The sequence below is a fragment of the Alosa sapidissima genome, chromosome 1, assembly GCF_018492685.1.
Source record: "Alosa sapidissima isolate fAloSap1 chromosome 1, fAloSap1.pri, whole genome shotgun sequence".
NCBI lineage: Eukaryota > Metazoa > Chordata > Actinopteri > Clupeiformes > Clupeidae > Alosa > Alosa sapidissima.
In genome coordinates, this window is record NC_055957.1 from 47,088,890 (window position 1) to 47,105,076 (window position 16,187).

Consider the following 16,187-nt stretch of genomic DNA (forward strand, 5'->3'; position numbering starts at 1 on the left):
GTTGCGTTTGTTGGGGGCAGGGCCGGATTAACAATTCATAGACCCCTGGGCACAAATGTCTGATGGCCCCCCCTGCCCCCCAGCCAACGTGAATCAGGCGGTCAGTTAATAGGCTTATATCGAGAAGATTTTTCTTGCCGTCTAAGGCACGAGCGCATCTGTGAGGCCAAGCTTCCAAAAAGTTAAAAACAGATCACATGATGCGCGTCACTGACATAATGCGCAAGTAATATATCCTAGATATTCCAATATATTCGAATACATGTGTTTATTTTAGAGGGAATATTCGAACATCATTTTTGAGCAATTTTGACAGCCCTAGTCCACTGTAGGCTACGCTAATCGTCTATTAACACCTTCCACCTAACCCCGGTGAGTGGGGGTTGCTATAATGCATGTGAAATAGCACCATTGAGTAGCCTATGCGAAATAGCCTTAGGGCTAGTCCACACGTACCAAACCAATCTTTTTTTCCTCCGTCTTCACTGGAACCGTATCAAGAATATTTGCGTCCAAACGGATCCATCTCAACACGTTACTTCATATCCTAGGCCTATAGGTGGCACTGTTTCTCTTACAGAAATTGTACAGAATAAACTTAATTTTTACGGTTTGTGAAGGGTGCAGTCCCGTCCTTTATTTGGCTAATGCAGGTACAAATAATCTCCTTAACTTTCTTTGGTTGTAGGATAGTCCACAATTCACATTAGTTTTGGCTATCACCGCAAGTGCATAGGCTACTAAACGCTAGGTCTACCCAAGTTCTAGGCTATTCTGTCGCCACATTTATAATTGCTTCGTTAGTAACAGTTGATACTTTTGCCTGCATCAAATCGCGCATTCGCATTTAGTGCGCATCTACCATAGGCTTAACATGAGTTAAGCGTCTTTGTATGCTCATATCTGACTTCACTAGACTATGAATGCATTTATTTATGTAGTAAGATAAATGAATGACACCGGCACTACGCACAAATTCATTTAAACTTACACAGCACTTCCCTAATAACTTCTGAATAGTTCTCTCGCGTCACTGAGAGTAGCCTGACATGCATCAAGAAAACACAGGGAAAACATTGTTCAGTCCACCAAGTCATGATAAGCTATTGGCGCTGCGCAGCACCAGTGGTGATATTTATCCTACTGAGTGTAATCGTCATATATGAAAACTATTATTGTTAGGCAATACTATAAGTGTCAAGTCCCGGGCAGCTGAGGTGTGGCGATGACCTCTAATACGCAAGTATGCGGTTTCGCCGTCCAAACGAACTTGCAAGGGCTACGGTTTCAGATTTTTCCACCCTGGGACCAGGTTTCAAAAAAGAGCAGTTTCGGGCAGTGCTTTGACAGGATTTGTTTGGACGATCGGCCAAGACGATGCAAAACCTGTGCGTTTAACCCAAAAAGCGTCTCCGTGTGGACGGGGCCTTAAAATCGTTCCGGCGCCACTCTCTTGAAAGGCTATGGACAACAGGCTGGTTGAATGCATATTTTGCATACTTTTTGTGCACTTTCAGTCACCTACACTACGCCTAAATCACGCATGATCCGTCGTTTGACTCCTGAACAGTTTACGTAACTCAGAAGGTTAAGAAGGAAAAACACTTTGCTTTGTTTTTTTAAACAGAAATTATATTTCGTGTTAGCCTATCCATCCAGAAGCGCGCATTAGCCGACGGTAAGTGGAGGCAGTGGTTCTCAAACTTACAAATATCCTACACTGGTCTAAAAGCCGTGTATGGTATGATATTTTTTTGTGCCAGGTCTGCCAGGGATATTCTTAGGCCTATGAATGGTGTGCCTTCTCACAAAAGCATAGTCACTGGGCTCAGCTAGATGTAGCTTTCTCCTTCACCAACCTGTGAGCCTATACAGCAACATGAGTATTCCACTATAGCATTGCTCCTCATTGCCTTACTCCTTTCCTTTTCAGAATGTTCTTTCTATCCATAATCATAAGTCTTTCTTCAGTGAATTAGCAGGATACCATCAGAAGCCAACAATCATAAAACACCCGTGTGCGCGCTCTCTCTCCCCTGTGCATGAAGCTGTCTGCGTGTTTGTAGGCTAGATTTGCGTGAGTTCTTTCTATCTGCTTTACTTTTGCGAGTTGCGACCACCTAGGCTATGTTATAGACGTTCTATGAGGTACCAGTGTTTAGCTGTGTCACAAAACAATAAGCTTTGTCAGACTAAAAGTTGAAAAAGTTTGTCAGACTAAAGTTGACGCCAACGCCGATTCAAACAACCGCTCTTCGTTCGCCATAGCCACCTTCCTTGTTGTTCACAGTCGCAGGACTGTCGTTATCCTGTTAAGCCCGCCTTAAGACTCTCTAACAAAATAGAGCGCTGTGATTGGAGAACATCCACGGTGCTAAGCCAATAGAAATCCCTATGGTTCGATACTAGACGTACAGGCTGAGCAAATTAATTTGCCGCCGCTAGGGTGCGTCTAGATTTCTAGGCTAGCACACTTATTGTTCTTCTTAAGTTTTCTTATTATTATTAGGGGTCCGAGCAGCGTAGCTGCAGGACCCCTATTGTTTCTGTACCGTTCATTTTTTGCCAAAATTCTGTAAAAGTCATCCTGCAGCCTAAACCGTAACTCCAAAACTCTTGAAATTTTCAGTTATGGTTACCAGTACCCCCCTCTACCCATAACCCAAAATTTGGGGTACTGCACCCAAAGGTGGCGCTATTGGAAAAAAAGTTAATTATGCTTATTTCTCCTTACCAGATTGACCTAGACCCAAAATTCTTTCATAATATTAATCTTTAAACTCAGATGCATCTTTTTGGCCCTGGTCTTATGGTCTACAAATTTTTACTTTTGCCACAATTTCATGGAAAAGCCAAACATTATAAAAAGTTTCACACTCTTCAAAAATAATCAAATCTTCACCAAAATTCTCACAGACAATGTTTAGACCAAGCCTCACAAAAGTTATCGCTCAGAATTTTTATATTTTGTTCCATTTCAGAGATATAGGCCAATAAAGTTAGACCACTGAGGCCTTTTTTCCTAGATCACCTATATTCCTATAAACCGTAAGTCCTAGAAACTTGACATTTTCAAGTATTGTTACCAGTACCCCCCACTACCCATAACCCAAAATTTGGGGTACTGCACCCAAAGGTGGCGCTCTTGTCAAAAACGCTTATTTCTCCTTACCAGATTGACCTAGACTCAAAATTCTTTCATCATATTAATCTCTAAATTCAGATGCATCTTTTTCACCCTGGTCTTATGCTCTAAAAATGTTTACTTTTGCCACAATTTCAGAGAAAAGCCAAACATCATAAAAAGTTTCACAGGCTTCAAAAATTATCAAATCTTCACCAAAATTCTCACAGACAATGTTTAGACAAAGCCTCACAAAAGTCATCAAAATAATTTGGATATGTTGTTCCATTTCAGAGATATAGGCCAATAAAGTTCGACCACTCAGCCCATTTATCCTATTTCACCTATATTCCTATATGAGTATTTTTTTCTTGGATAACAACCATACAACCATCATTAGGTGGATACCATTAACAGTGCACATTTTCATATCTGTACTCTTTTTTTATAAAGCCCTTAATTCTATTGTCAAATGTATGCTAGGAATTTTCTTGATGTTGTGTGTTTGCCGACACACATTTTCACCATGTGAATGTGACTACCCAATATGTAGGATTGTCAGCGGCTCAGTGGGATAATGCCTAGTGATGGTGTTTGTTAGGTTGAGAGTTTGAATCCTGGTAGAGCTTTAGGCTCAACCTGCATATGCTATTGGTTATTGAAGATTCATACCATTGAACAGCACCTGAATGACATCAGCCAATCAACATTCACACTCATCAGTTGCCAAGAATCAGAATGCCGGGACTCTCTATTACATTTAGGGGAACTTCTTTGTTTACTATTTTTCCTTCATCATTACGTCTATCATATTTATATTTCATCCATTAGTGTTCATCTCTACAAATGTCTAATTGCCCCAGAATTTCAAAAAGTTTTCAGGTGTACTCTTTTAGGAAAGCCCTTCATTTTATTGTCAAATGTATGCTTGGAGTTTTTCTTGTGTGTTTACCAAAACACATTTTCACCATGTGAATGTGACTGCCCATTATTTAAGATTGTCAGTGGTCCAGTGGGATAATGCCTAGTGCTGGTGTTTGTTAGGTTGAGAGTTCAAAACTCCGCTAGTGCTTTAGGCTCTAGCTCAAATACTATTGGTTATTGAAGATTCACACCATTGAACAGCACCTGAATGACATCAGGCAATCAACATACACAGTCATTAGTTGCCAAGAATCAGAATGCTGAGACACTCTGACATTTAGGGGAACTTCTTTGTTTACTATTTTTCCTTCATCATTAAGTCTATCATATTTATATTTCATCCATTAGTGTTCTTCTCTACAAATGTCTAATTGCCCCAGAATTTCAACAAGTTTTCAGGTGTACTCTTTTAGGAAAGCCCTTCATTTTATTGTAAACATTTCTTGTTGTGTCTTTACCAATACACATTTTCAGCATGTGAATGTGACTGGCTAACATGTAGTATTGACAGTGGCTCAGTGAGATAATGCCTTGTACTGTTGATCCTTAGGTTGAGAGTTCAAATCCCACTTGAAGCATTAGTGTTCGAATGCTTTTGGGTTGTGGAGGTTAGCATACTAGAATAGAATGCTGTTAGGTTCTGGAGGTTAGCACACTATAACATTACAGCTACTTGTCAATATGGACTTGTAGTGCAAGGCAAGTATAACTGTATAATTATAGGCTGTTTATCTTATTTACTCCGACACAGCTGTAGCCTATAATTATTTGTTATTCTTATAATATTTGTCATTACATATTTAGTCGGCTCTTCCACTTGACAGAACAACTCTATATCGGTTAAGGATGTCACGCATGAAACAATGCTGCAGAAACACGAAAATACAACTTTGAGTTTAGTAGGCTATCATTTTCAGTTCCTGTTTATCTATTGCACAATGGGTAATAATTTAAAGGAATCGTGTTGCAGTCTTGTAAATAGTGACCCTGCAAGATCCCTAGTCATTGCAAAATCATAGTCTGTGACTTAAAACTCTACTACTTGTCTTTAGATGTGAGAGGGTCTGAGACTGTAGTCTTTCAAAAATCTTTTCCAAATCTTTGCAAATCTTTCCAAAGTATGTCAGTGTAAGGAGGGCTTGAGGTGAAAGTGCTGTGGAGAAATTGCAGGATTGTTTGGCTCTGCCACCTAACCACACCCAGTTTACCTGCTGGGAAACCCTGTAGCTCCGGAGCAGGGGCTCAGACCAGGATAAATTGTTTGCTCGCCCTCAGTTCACTCTTTTGTTCATCTCAACCCAGCACTCCAGTGTGTCCTGCTCTGTGTGCGTCTTTGAGTTAACGTAAGTCATCACTTTAATGACCCTCACTATGACTTTTGTGATGTGTATCAGTTTGTAGAGTAGCTCTGCCATCATGTGTAAAGTTAAGATCTTTGTTTGTTGGTTTGGTGTGTTGGAGTCCCATGTGAGAGATGATTAGGTGATGTTGGTTGACTTGGGATGTCAAGTGTTGTTTAGTTGTACCTTATGTAGCCATATGATTTCAGTTTATTGTTCAAATGTCAATTCGTTTGTTTGTGAGTTGGGATCTGTACTGATTTACCCCATTTCACTGATTACTCCATTTTCTGTTTGTTTCCTCTTTGATGCAGCACACATACAAGTAAAGAACAAAAGAACAGATGAATTGAAACTCAAATAAAGTTCACTTGTGTTGCACCAAAACCTGCCATCTCCGTGTCATCACTCCATACCATTGAGCCTTCTGACCGAGGCTCTGCCTGCTCGCCACACACTCACTCTACCTCGACCCACATCGCCCCCTACAGTTCCTTCAGTTGGGTTGTGGAGGTTAGCATACTAGAATAGAATACTGTTAAGAATACTGTTGGGTTGTGGAGGTTAGCACACTATAACGTTACAGCTACTTGTCAGGACTTGTCGTGGCAAGTATAACTGCATAATTATAGGCTGTTCATCTTATTGACTCCAACACAGAACCCACCCCCACCCCCCTTCACCTACCACCACAAATACAATTCCATTCTGTGGGAAACACTGCCTTCCATTATCAGACCCTTCATCTTATCCATGACAAATGCATAGTCCTGTAGAATAGAGTATTGTTAGAATACTATTGAGTTGTGGAGATTAGCGCACTAGAATACTACTGTTAGAATACTGTTGGGTTGTGGAGGTTAGCACACTAGAATAGGGTATTGTTAGAATACTATTAGGTTGTGGAGGTTAGCACACTATAATGTTACAGCACAGGGTAATCCTAATTTTATGCATCAAATTTATTCCAATCCAACTCAAACGTTTTGAACAACACAAAGTGAAGGTTTTATCCAGATCAAAACCAAGAATAGATGTGATCTAATCCAATTTCAGGATCCTTGTTTCCCTTTGAACAACCCATTTTCAAGATTTGATCCAATCCGATAGCCGAAATCCGGTAACTGAAATCCGATAACCGAAATCCGATCACGTTTCTTTTGAACAATTGGGCCCAAACAATCAAAGCATATGTAAAACTAAAAAGCTATGCTACCTCATGTTCGTTTTGCTCGGACCCCGTAAATCACCGCTTGCGGTTATATTTAATATTATTATTATTCCCGTCTCCCTAATTGTTTTCCACCTCCTGTGCCTAGGCCCTTTGAGACAGAGACACCGTTCCAACTTTAAAACGTCCGGGCAGTACTGGTGTAACTTGCTCGAGAAGATGACGTCAAGTGGGCGTGTCGTTCGTCCGCCATATTGGATTGAATAGAAAGTGAAACGAAATTTTCACAGGTCACAAATTTGGTCCGAACGCCACGAAACTTGACGTACATTATCATTGGACCAAGCCTCACAAAAGTTACTAGAAGGATTTTTGATTTTCGAAAGCTCCGAAACAGGAAGTCGTCCATATCTCAGGAACACTGTCACATATTGATAATATGTTCAAATTTTGTATTTGAACTCAGGACTCTAATGTGAGGGTGCATAAGCTAAAAAAAAAAAAAAAGCATTTGGCACACCACCCACCCGTATTTGGTAACTATCACCTTCTACATTTGCAGTTGTACTGGTACATCTATCACAATGCCTTCCGAGTATGCACAATGTCTCCGGGCAACCTTGCCCAATCATGAAATCCTTACTCTGCCATGGGATAGTATGGACTTACAAACTGAAATGGTAAGGAGAACATTAGCTATTTATTGCTGACGTAGTACAGTTGTTTTCACATTGATGGTATTCAAATTAAAATTTTCATTATTGTTAAATATCATGATGGGAGAGTATTATTAAAAATGTTACAAGTATGCAAATGCATATGTTTACAGGCATTTAGGTTTTACTGTGTTGTTTTGTTGTAAAGACATGCAAGGCATTCTGGGCCGTAATGAACAGTGGTCGGCAGCACTCCATAGGCTACGTATATGAATAGGTGTTTCTGTAAACCTAGGGACAATAAACAGCTATCTCTGTTACAAAAACGAGCTGGTAATCGCTCATTGAAGAGGGAACTATGACAAAAAGATTGTTTTCCTAAAAGCATGGAGTTGACGAAAGAATAAGCAAGCAATGTCACGTTAATGTTAAATACATCTGAACGCTAGGTGGCAACGTTGTATTACATTTTACTAAATACTAACATTCACACACACAAAAAAAACATCACTAATGTTGTGGACATTCCTTTATTCTAAGATACATCAATAGGCTCTCAAAACAATCCCAAACAGACATAAGGTCTTTATAGAGCAAATCCATATAGATTATTTGTCAAATAAACCAGTAAAACAGAATTAGGGAATGGAATATATAACATTCACACTCATAGCTCATATTTTTTAAATAAATCAGTGAAAAAGTATCCTGACAAACAAGCAGCATTTTAATGCCTTGGTCATATTTCATAATTTCAATTCTTCTCTAGGTTACCTGATAGCCCAGTTTGAGAGGTGCAAGACGCGTGACATTATTTATTTTTGCAGCCAATCACTGCTGTTGTTTTATTTTATTGATTTGATCCTAGTCATAGAAGCTAAATTCGAAGGCAGGCCACAGGTAAAATCCAACGAACCGCATTCACCCCACAAGCCAATAGTTGAATAGCCCTCGCCTAGAGCTTTAGAGGTATTGCCACTGCTCCAACACTGAAAGGCACTGTTAGAATGCCTGGATCAAGCCAGGTTCAGCATAGCGTATGCCACTGTCTGCTCATGTTGGTGACCGGACCAGGGCAAGCACACTTTCGCAGTTCCCGCCGGAAATGCAGTCTAGTTCAGGTTGATATCTCTGCAGCACTATACCTTGTCATGTTTTTAATGACATCATCGCCCTTATTTCTTCTCATTCTTTTGATGACAGCAACATAGCCAATCACATTATGAGAGATGCTAAATTTAACATGAACTGCGATGTTTGATTTTAAATTAATGTATATTTAGCCGGGACTGTAAGCTGGCACACGTGGGTGCTCGAAATTATCGGCGCCTATGAGCCAGAGCATAGGGGAGAACCGGGACGAATGAAACACTTTTTAATTAAACGTAATTTACAAAGACATCGTACAACACTGAAAGTTAATATTTTGTCACTAGCAACATACATCTGTCCTTTGTCAAATACAGTTGCTTGTATAGCTCTGAACAAAACTGTTCAAGAGTTATTTTAGGAGAAGTCGAACGTGTGTTTTGTTTCATTCGTCCCTCATGGCTGGGACAAATGAAACAGCATGGGGGACGAATTAAACATCCTACAGCTTAAATTATGTAAACTTCCCACAACTTTAATATTTGACAACATATCATGAATGGTACTTCAAGTATGTGTTATTTTAGATAGAGTGCTGCTGGGCTATATGTCTTGGTTCATGTCTGTTAACATCTCATTGCCATTATGGTGAAGCGCGTAGCCTATCTTGCGGTTGCATCCATTACAAACAAACATGCAATGTGAACGTCTGGGATTGGGGAGAGCACTAAATGCTCTACTGAATAAGCATGAAGTCAAACCTTTAAATGAAAAACACTTTTTAATAATCAAAAAAAATAAACCGCTAATGAAGTAAACTTGTGACCATCAAAAATCGTTTATCGCCTGTAACAGGACGTAACAGGAAGGCATTTGGCTGAGCAACGGAGGTTAATATGCTCTATATTTTGTCCAAATGATGTCTGTCTATCATCGTTGCACTCAGAGAAAACCGGAATGTTTCTTCTACAGCTGCAAACGGGATTCAGTCGCAGTTAACCAAATATTTCTTTATTAGGGCAGGGCAGGCATATTTCTGCTATTAAATTATTTCTAAACCAGTCTGCTAAAGTCTGAAGTCTGTGTAGGGTTTTCTAGGCTCCATTTCTTTTTACGAGACACCCTGCTCACAAGAGCCTTCTGCCGGTTGTTTGGGTTGTTGCAGCGTCACTGGAAAAATACAAATTAAAGTCGTGTGAGGGAAGCTGGGCAATTTGAAGTAATGCCCACTGTATGTCGTCATTTTTCTAGTTTAAACCGAATGATTAATGCTGGCATTGTCATTGCCATCAGCAAAAACCTAAACCTATTGCAAGCATATAAAACAGTTAACTTAAGCCGACCAATATGAGTCATTATTTTTGTTAAAGTATATAGCTTGGACGAATTTCTGGGTAATTTTTTTCAACTCTGTGGCTTAACGGCAGCGCACTGCACGCTCGGCCGGAGTTCGCATCCTATCTCTTCTTTTCACCTCTGAGTAAGAGTAGGCCTACGAGACACAGCAATAGGTTTTGACCATACATATTTATGTACACCGGGCATCACTTTCAAATGACCACTTCAGTCGCGCATTACGAGGCGTGAAGCTGCGTGAAGCTTTAGTACCACTTTCAGCCACTGTGCGTCGCTCTGCCACTGTACATCGCTCTGCCTGCCGCCCCTACTGAAAAAGCAGGAGACTTGCCGAGAGTAATCCCAGCCTACGAATTCAATAACAAAATAAATCATGCATAATTAAACATTACCTCGATTTAGGCTACTTGGGTATGTCTTAAGGCTTGACTACACGGTGGTAACGAAAATCGAAATTTGCTGTCTACATTATTGTCAGTGTTGGGGGTAACGCAGCTACGCAAATCAAAACAGTGGCGTGATAATTGAGCCAGTAGAGAAATGACTGTTCAGAATTCATCTGTAGCCTTGGGTAGGCTTCTGCAGAAAACAATGTTGTTGCCGATTTAATACTATCTGGCGACGTTTTTAACAGGCTACGCAATAGAGGCTTAGACCCACGTTTTGGTTTCGTAAATTAATTTGCCCTACTTCTTGACTGCAATGTAGTCAATTGACTGCTTGACGTCATTTTTATTTTTCTGTACAATAAACAAATACATCTGCTTTATGCTGCAGAATTACATTCATATTTGGCTGACTTCTGCAGACGCGCAAAAAAACACCAGGCCATCCTTAAAAATATTTTCGTTTGCCGTAACCCGACTGACCCTGTCAATTTAGAACCGACCCAAATATTAATTTTTTTGCCGGTTGAAAATTTGCATTAAGACCGACCGATTTTTTTTTACTCTAAACAACCAATACAAATAAAATACTATTTATAGGCCTAAGGATTGTGAATATAAATTGCCTACATACAAACGTAGGCTCTCTTAAATAAAACCCTGTGGCGTCATCTCTACACCATTGGTTTACGCATGTCACACTATGGCCTATACGCTTCGTTTCATTCACACAAACATCTCGACTCAACGCTTATTACTTGGCACGAAGCTCTGGAAGAACTGTGCCCAGAGTACACAACTGTTTCACCAGCACATTTAAATGACTTGACTAAAACCGTGCATAACTGGAGGTACACCTGTTATCTGAGCAGTCTGTATGTCCTCATTTTGCGAATGCGAGGACGATATGAGTCTGTTGCATAGATGTCCGAGTCATGCATAATGTTTGAAAACCACTGGCTCGTAATCACAATAATTTAACACACGGCAGTTGGATACTTCATCATGTTCCCATGCCTACATTTTGGTGAATAGCATAGAGATCGTTAAAACAATAAAGTATGGCTCTCCGTTTGGGACATCGAAAACTTTTTTAATAGGGTAGACTACCGTCGGAGATGCTGACTTGCAAAGGCCTCGAGATAACACGTTTTCTCCACTATCATCAGTCAATGCCTCCTTGATCAAAGTGGGGAATGAAAGAAAAAGTTTGAGAACCACTGGCTTAACAAGTTACCTGCAGTCCAGAACACACAGAATATTGCAACGGAAAGTTGCCTATATAATCAACTACTATTTGTTCCAACAGCATTCAAACAAAGCCTTTATAAAAGTGAAAAAAAATATTCCATAAGAAGTAAAATAAAATACTGTTACTGTAGTAACTGTATCCCAAGCTTCAGCTCCTCACGTCTCTGACAGGCAGACGTGACACCGCTAAATTCTCAGCTTGTTTATACCCCACACTGAACGCGTAAGACCGCTAGGCCCATCACTGTGGGGTGCGGTAGCCTAGCCTACTCTCTGGGATTTAAGTCAAGCAATATAACCATACAAATATTTCAAAATGAGTAATTTCAGCTTTGTCTGAACTGGCCATTGTAGGCTACGTAAAAAATAAACAAGTAGGCATAGTCCCTATCCAATGATATCGGCAAATGTTTGTCGATATCATTGGATTTTCACTTCACTTCACCATGCACCTTCGACAATGAATAGCTCATTACACTTAGGCCTATGTTACTGTTGAACGTAGGCCTAACTGGTATCATTACAAACATTATTCGGTGTCCTAAACACTGGCATTTTATGGCATTGTGTCATGTAAGGTCGTTGCAAAATCTAGAGAAATGTGTGAGGTGGTCAGCGGGGGACAATTGAGACACACATTGGATTTTGTTATTACTTGCATTCCACACTATCCACAGCTGTGGTCTCGGGGGCAGGAGGATTACTGTTAGCGCAGGCTTTATATAAAATTCTTTAACAGAAGGCCTGCCCTACAGTAAGTAGGTTAAATAACAGACCCGCCACAATGTGCGGTATGATCTCTTGAACCGCATAGGATTTCAAAAAGGCGAAATGTTTGTGAATAGGTCTGTGAGTTAGGAGTCCTCTTGACTTCTTTAAGCTGTCACAGCTGGTGGGAAGGTGTGATTTGTTGGGGGCAGGGCCGGATTAAATGATTCGGCTTTGTCAGAACTGAGCTGTGGACGACACGGCACGCCCAATTGAAAATAAATTAACGCAACGCAACACAGACCCCGCTTCTCTCGCGTCAGTCACTGACATGAACGAAACACAGAACCCGCTTCTCTCACGGCAGTCACTGACAGTAGCCTAGAATAAATGCATAGGGAAAAAAACTTCCCCATGACAGACATCGTAAAACACTGAAAGTATATTTTGTCACTATAACATATATCTGTCCTTTGTCAAATGTGTTATGCTCCAAGTAGCCTAGTGCGTAATTCTGCTTCATAAAGTTGAACAAATACATTTGCTTATTTCACAGAAAAATATAAATAGCCAGTTAGGGTCTACAGTGCAGAGTTGGTAAGTTATGGTAGGCCAACTTGGAGTGAACATACAAACAGGGGAAATTCTTTCTCTAGTAGCTGAGTAGCCTCAAGTGCACACGTAGACATAAGGCCGATCATGCAAGCACCAATGAATCGTGCTCTCACGACAATCACGCCGTTAAACTTAAATAGGTTAACATCACTCTAAGTTCGCCTTCAAGCAAGGAAAACGATGATTTGAAGACATCTGTTTCGTTGGAAGGGCAAGGGGTAGCAACAGGGCAACACAGAGACAGGCCCGATGGCAGGGCTGTTATGAGAGTATTAAAATATGGGATACAATTTCACTCATAGGACATTTATTTTAAAAGATAATGCAACACAGATAGTTCAACAACGACCACGCTTGGCAATAACGTAAGTACACATAAGCTTAAAACTAAAGGGATCAGTGTGATTAATTGCTTAGAGAATACAGGCTTAGCATCCAAGTTTTACTTCAGCCTAAGGCCTACTTGATATGAAGCATATTCAAATTGCTCACGTTTGTCTTTGCTCACACTCATGTTTCCGCAAAATGTGTCTTCTTAAATTCCAAAATGAATCTTTACTCACTGGGTCACCACATGGTTGTTCTTGCTCTACATTGTTAGTATCTAGTTGTTTTGTAGGAATAGTACGCTTGTAGGCCCTATGACTTTCAGTTTCCTTTCTACAATATTTATGTAAGGGATGATGTATAGAACACCGGTCATTATTGGGAAAAGAAGTCCCTTCAGGGCGAAGCAAGACCATTCCGCTGGCGCGTCGGGGTCCGGTTCGCCTTGTCGGGACTTATTTTCCCATTAATGACATAGGCCTATTATCCCTTATACGTAAAGATCTAGCTATGTGGTGAGTGTCAAGTGATTGTCTAATTTCATTCCAAATTCACCATGATCATGGAAGATATTCTGATGAAGAATCTGCTGTCACTAGCATTACCACAGCCAAGTTGAAATTGAACGAGGCCCTACTGAAAAAATGAAGTTCAATATTGCATTATTGCATTTAAAGAAACAGTTAAAATGTGCTTAAAGGTAATGAGTAGGCCTACTTTATTATGTAGTAGACAGTGTACGGTAGTGGAGTCAAACGTACAGTATTTGCCTTTTAAATGTAATGGAGTAAAAATCACAAGTTTCCAAAAATATTAATACTCAAGTAAAGTAGGCTACTAATCAGCATATAATAAGTACAGTAATCAAGTAAATGTAGCCTACTTAGTTACTGTCCACCACTGTTTACTACAAATAAGCCATAGCTTGTAATGACATGGTGGTCAACATCTTGACATCAAATTGATATCAAGGTGCCATAATAGGCTATTACACAATATTGTAAGAACAAATATATATAAACATCACTCCATCTGTTCATCAATTCATAATAGCCTAAACATAGATTCAGGAAGCGTCCAGGTGCATGGCTCAATTATTGGCTTCAGATAGCCATGACCTAGGGCTATGTGTAGGCTACTAAATATGCATTTTAAGAATAAAATAGAATAAAAATAATTTCAACTTACCGTGAAAAAAAGTCCAAATGTTACAATTATAATCCAGTACCATATTATCTGACGATAAGCGGGAACTAAAAGAACGAAGGTATCAGTTCATCATCATGCAAAATAGAAATTAGGAATAGGAGGCTGATTGACATATTTTCTAATCTACACCTTACATGTTGTCATTTCCATTTAGCCTACAACTTTTAGACTACACTATCGCAGGATGAACAAACCACACTCACGCCTGCTAATCCGTGATTTGCAGATTCTTGAGTCCATTTGATCACTTTCATTTATTTAAACTGTGGTACAAACTCTGTTTGTTGTCTTCGCAGTTTCTGGTTTAATGACTTATGTCTGTGGGACTTCTAAAACTGTGACAGACATGAAAAAGCCAGGAAGAACGTGAAGGAGGAAGTGAGGCCATCGGAACGTGGAAGCGAGGATATCCAAAAACCTCCCCAACCGGTGGATCCACCAAGGTCATGTCAACCCAGCTAACAAAAACGTAGTTTTTGAGTAAGTTTTGGTTCCCATGGAAAGTTTGCTGAATGTTCCGGGAACGTTCGTTTTATATAACCAAGAATTTCCCTGAACGTTCCCCTAACGTTATCTAAAGGTTGCAACCTTTAGAGAACCGTTCCCTAACCGTTGCAACCTTCATAGACCTTCCCCTAACGTTGCAACCTTTAGGGAACATTCCCATAACGTTCCCTATAACTTATTCCATGAAAATAAGTCTGACCTCTGGATTTATTTTGAAAGTGCACCTGGTTGATGCATTTAAAAGTTAAAATATACAAAAATGTCTTAAATTCTTACAAAACACTTTAAAATTGTTAGTTTGGACTGTTCAGTAGGTTATACCCACTTAAAAAGCATCACCATCTCAGTATATCCACTTAAAATAGACTAGGATACATTTGGGGTCGATCACAGTATAGCCTACCCACTACAGCTAACTACTAGCCTACAACACAGTAGCCTAGATCCAGCTACATACAGTATATCCACTAGCCTACTAGACTACACCACTGCTGCCGAGTGACTTGCCTAAAAGGACTGACTGTACACTAAAACTAATTAAAAGAAACGGTAGCCTAGTGCTATTATTTGTAACATCAACGCGAGCAGGTTAACACGATGACACAAAACATACAATGCTGCAAAACATAACACGTTGAGAACAGCAGCGACGAACGAGCAATGTGCTCTGGTAAATTACAAACTTGGCAGAATCGGAATATAACAAAGCCCTACAAGTGAAAGTGCTAGAGCGGGATCTGCGTCTGGTAGTAGGAACGATCAAAAGCCAACATACATGGATGCTGGGGTAAAAAAAAAAAAACAGATAGCGGGATCTGCTTTGGATAGTAGGAACGATCAAAAGCCAACATACATGGAAGCGACTTCAGGCCGATACCCCTGCGACATTATTATATGGGAGGATTCCATGCTGTATGTGTGCTGTCTGGGTCCTGCCTGTCTATGCTACCTGCACGTTCATTGCTTTATCATGCAACAACACATGTGTAGCTACCTCTCCAGAGGTTTTGTTTTTGGTGCATTTTGTCTGTTTGGTTTTAGACGAACAGACAAAATGCACCAAAAACAAGTCTTTAAACATACATTTCAACTTTCTTAGATTTTAGTTTCACATTGCAAGTAACGCTTAACATGACCAATAGGGCTACAAATTGTGGTTAACTGGTGTCGATAGCATATTGCAAGTAGTTGTGAACCATAGGAACTTTAATCGTAGCCTATAGCCAAATTGAAATAATTTATGATAAGCCTGTCAGTTCGACTGGCGACCCACAGTTGGATAAGCAGGTTCCCCCGAGCGGTCTGCATTTCTACACTGAGGGCTTCTCTGTGCTGATGTTTTGCTCAAAGGTCCAGGCGGTCCGATAGCCTTCATGCCATTTCAGCTGAAAACACTTTATTTGTTAGCCTACTTAATAAACGTATCTTTATGTACAACAACCGCTGTTCCTCTTTATAAACAATGTCAAAACCATTCCCCCAAAACTAAATATTGCTCTCAAACAGTCCTGCCGACTTAGGCCA

General features: G+C 40.1%; 1 protein-coding gene across 3 annotated transcripts in view; it reads right to left on the minus strand.

Annotated features, from left to right (window-relative positions):
• LOC121707761 (NXPE family member 3-like) overlaps positions 1–14,606 on the minus strand; it is a 70,402-nt gene extending 55,796 nt beyond the window's left edge. The window contains exons 1-2 of one of the 3 annotated variants that reach the window (XM_042090555.1): positions 14,360–14,606; positions 14,136–14,200 (exon numbers count right to left, since the gene is read on the minus strand). In XM_042090555.1, the coding sequence (XP_041946489.1) occupies positions 14,136–14,200; positions 14,360–14,396 (102 nt within the window). In that variant the 5' untranslated portion in view covers positions 14,397–14,606. The remainder of the gene's footprint in view (positions 1–14,135; positions 14,201–14,359) is intronic. The other 2 variants (XM_042090564.1, XM_042090574.1) reach the window with 2 other exon arrangements.
• Positions 14,607–16,187: the final 1,581 nt, after the last annotated feature.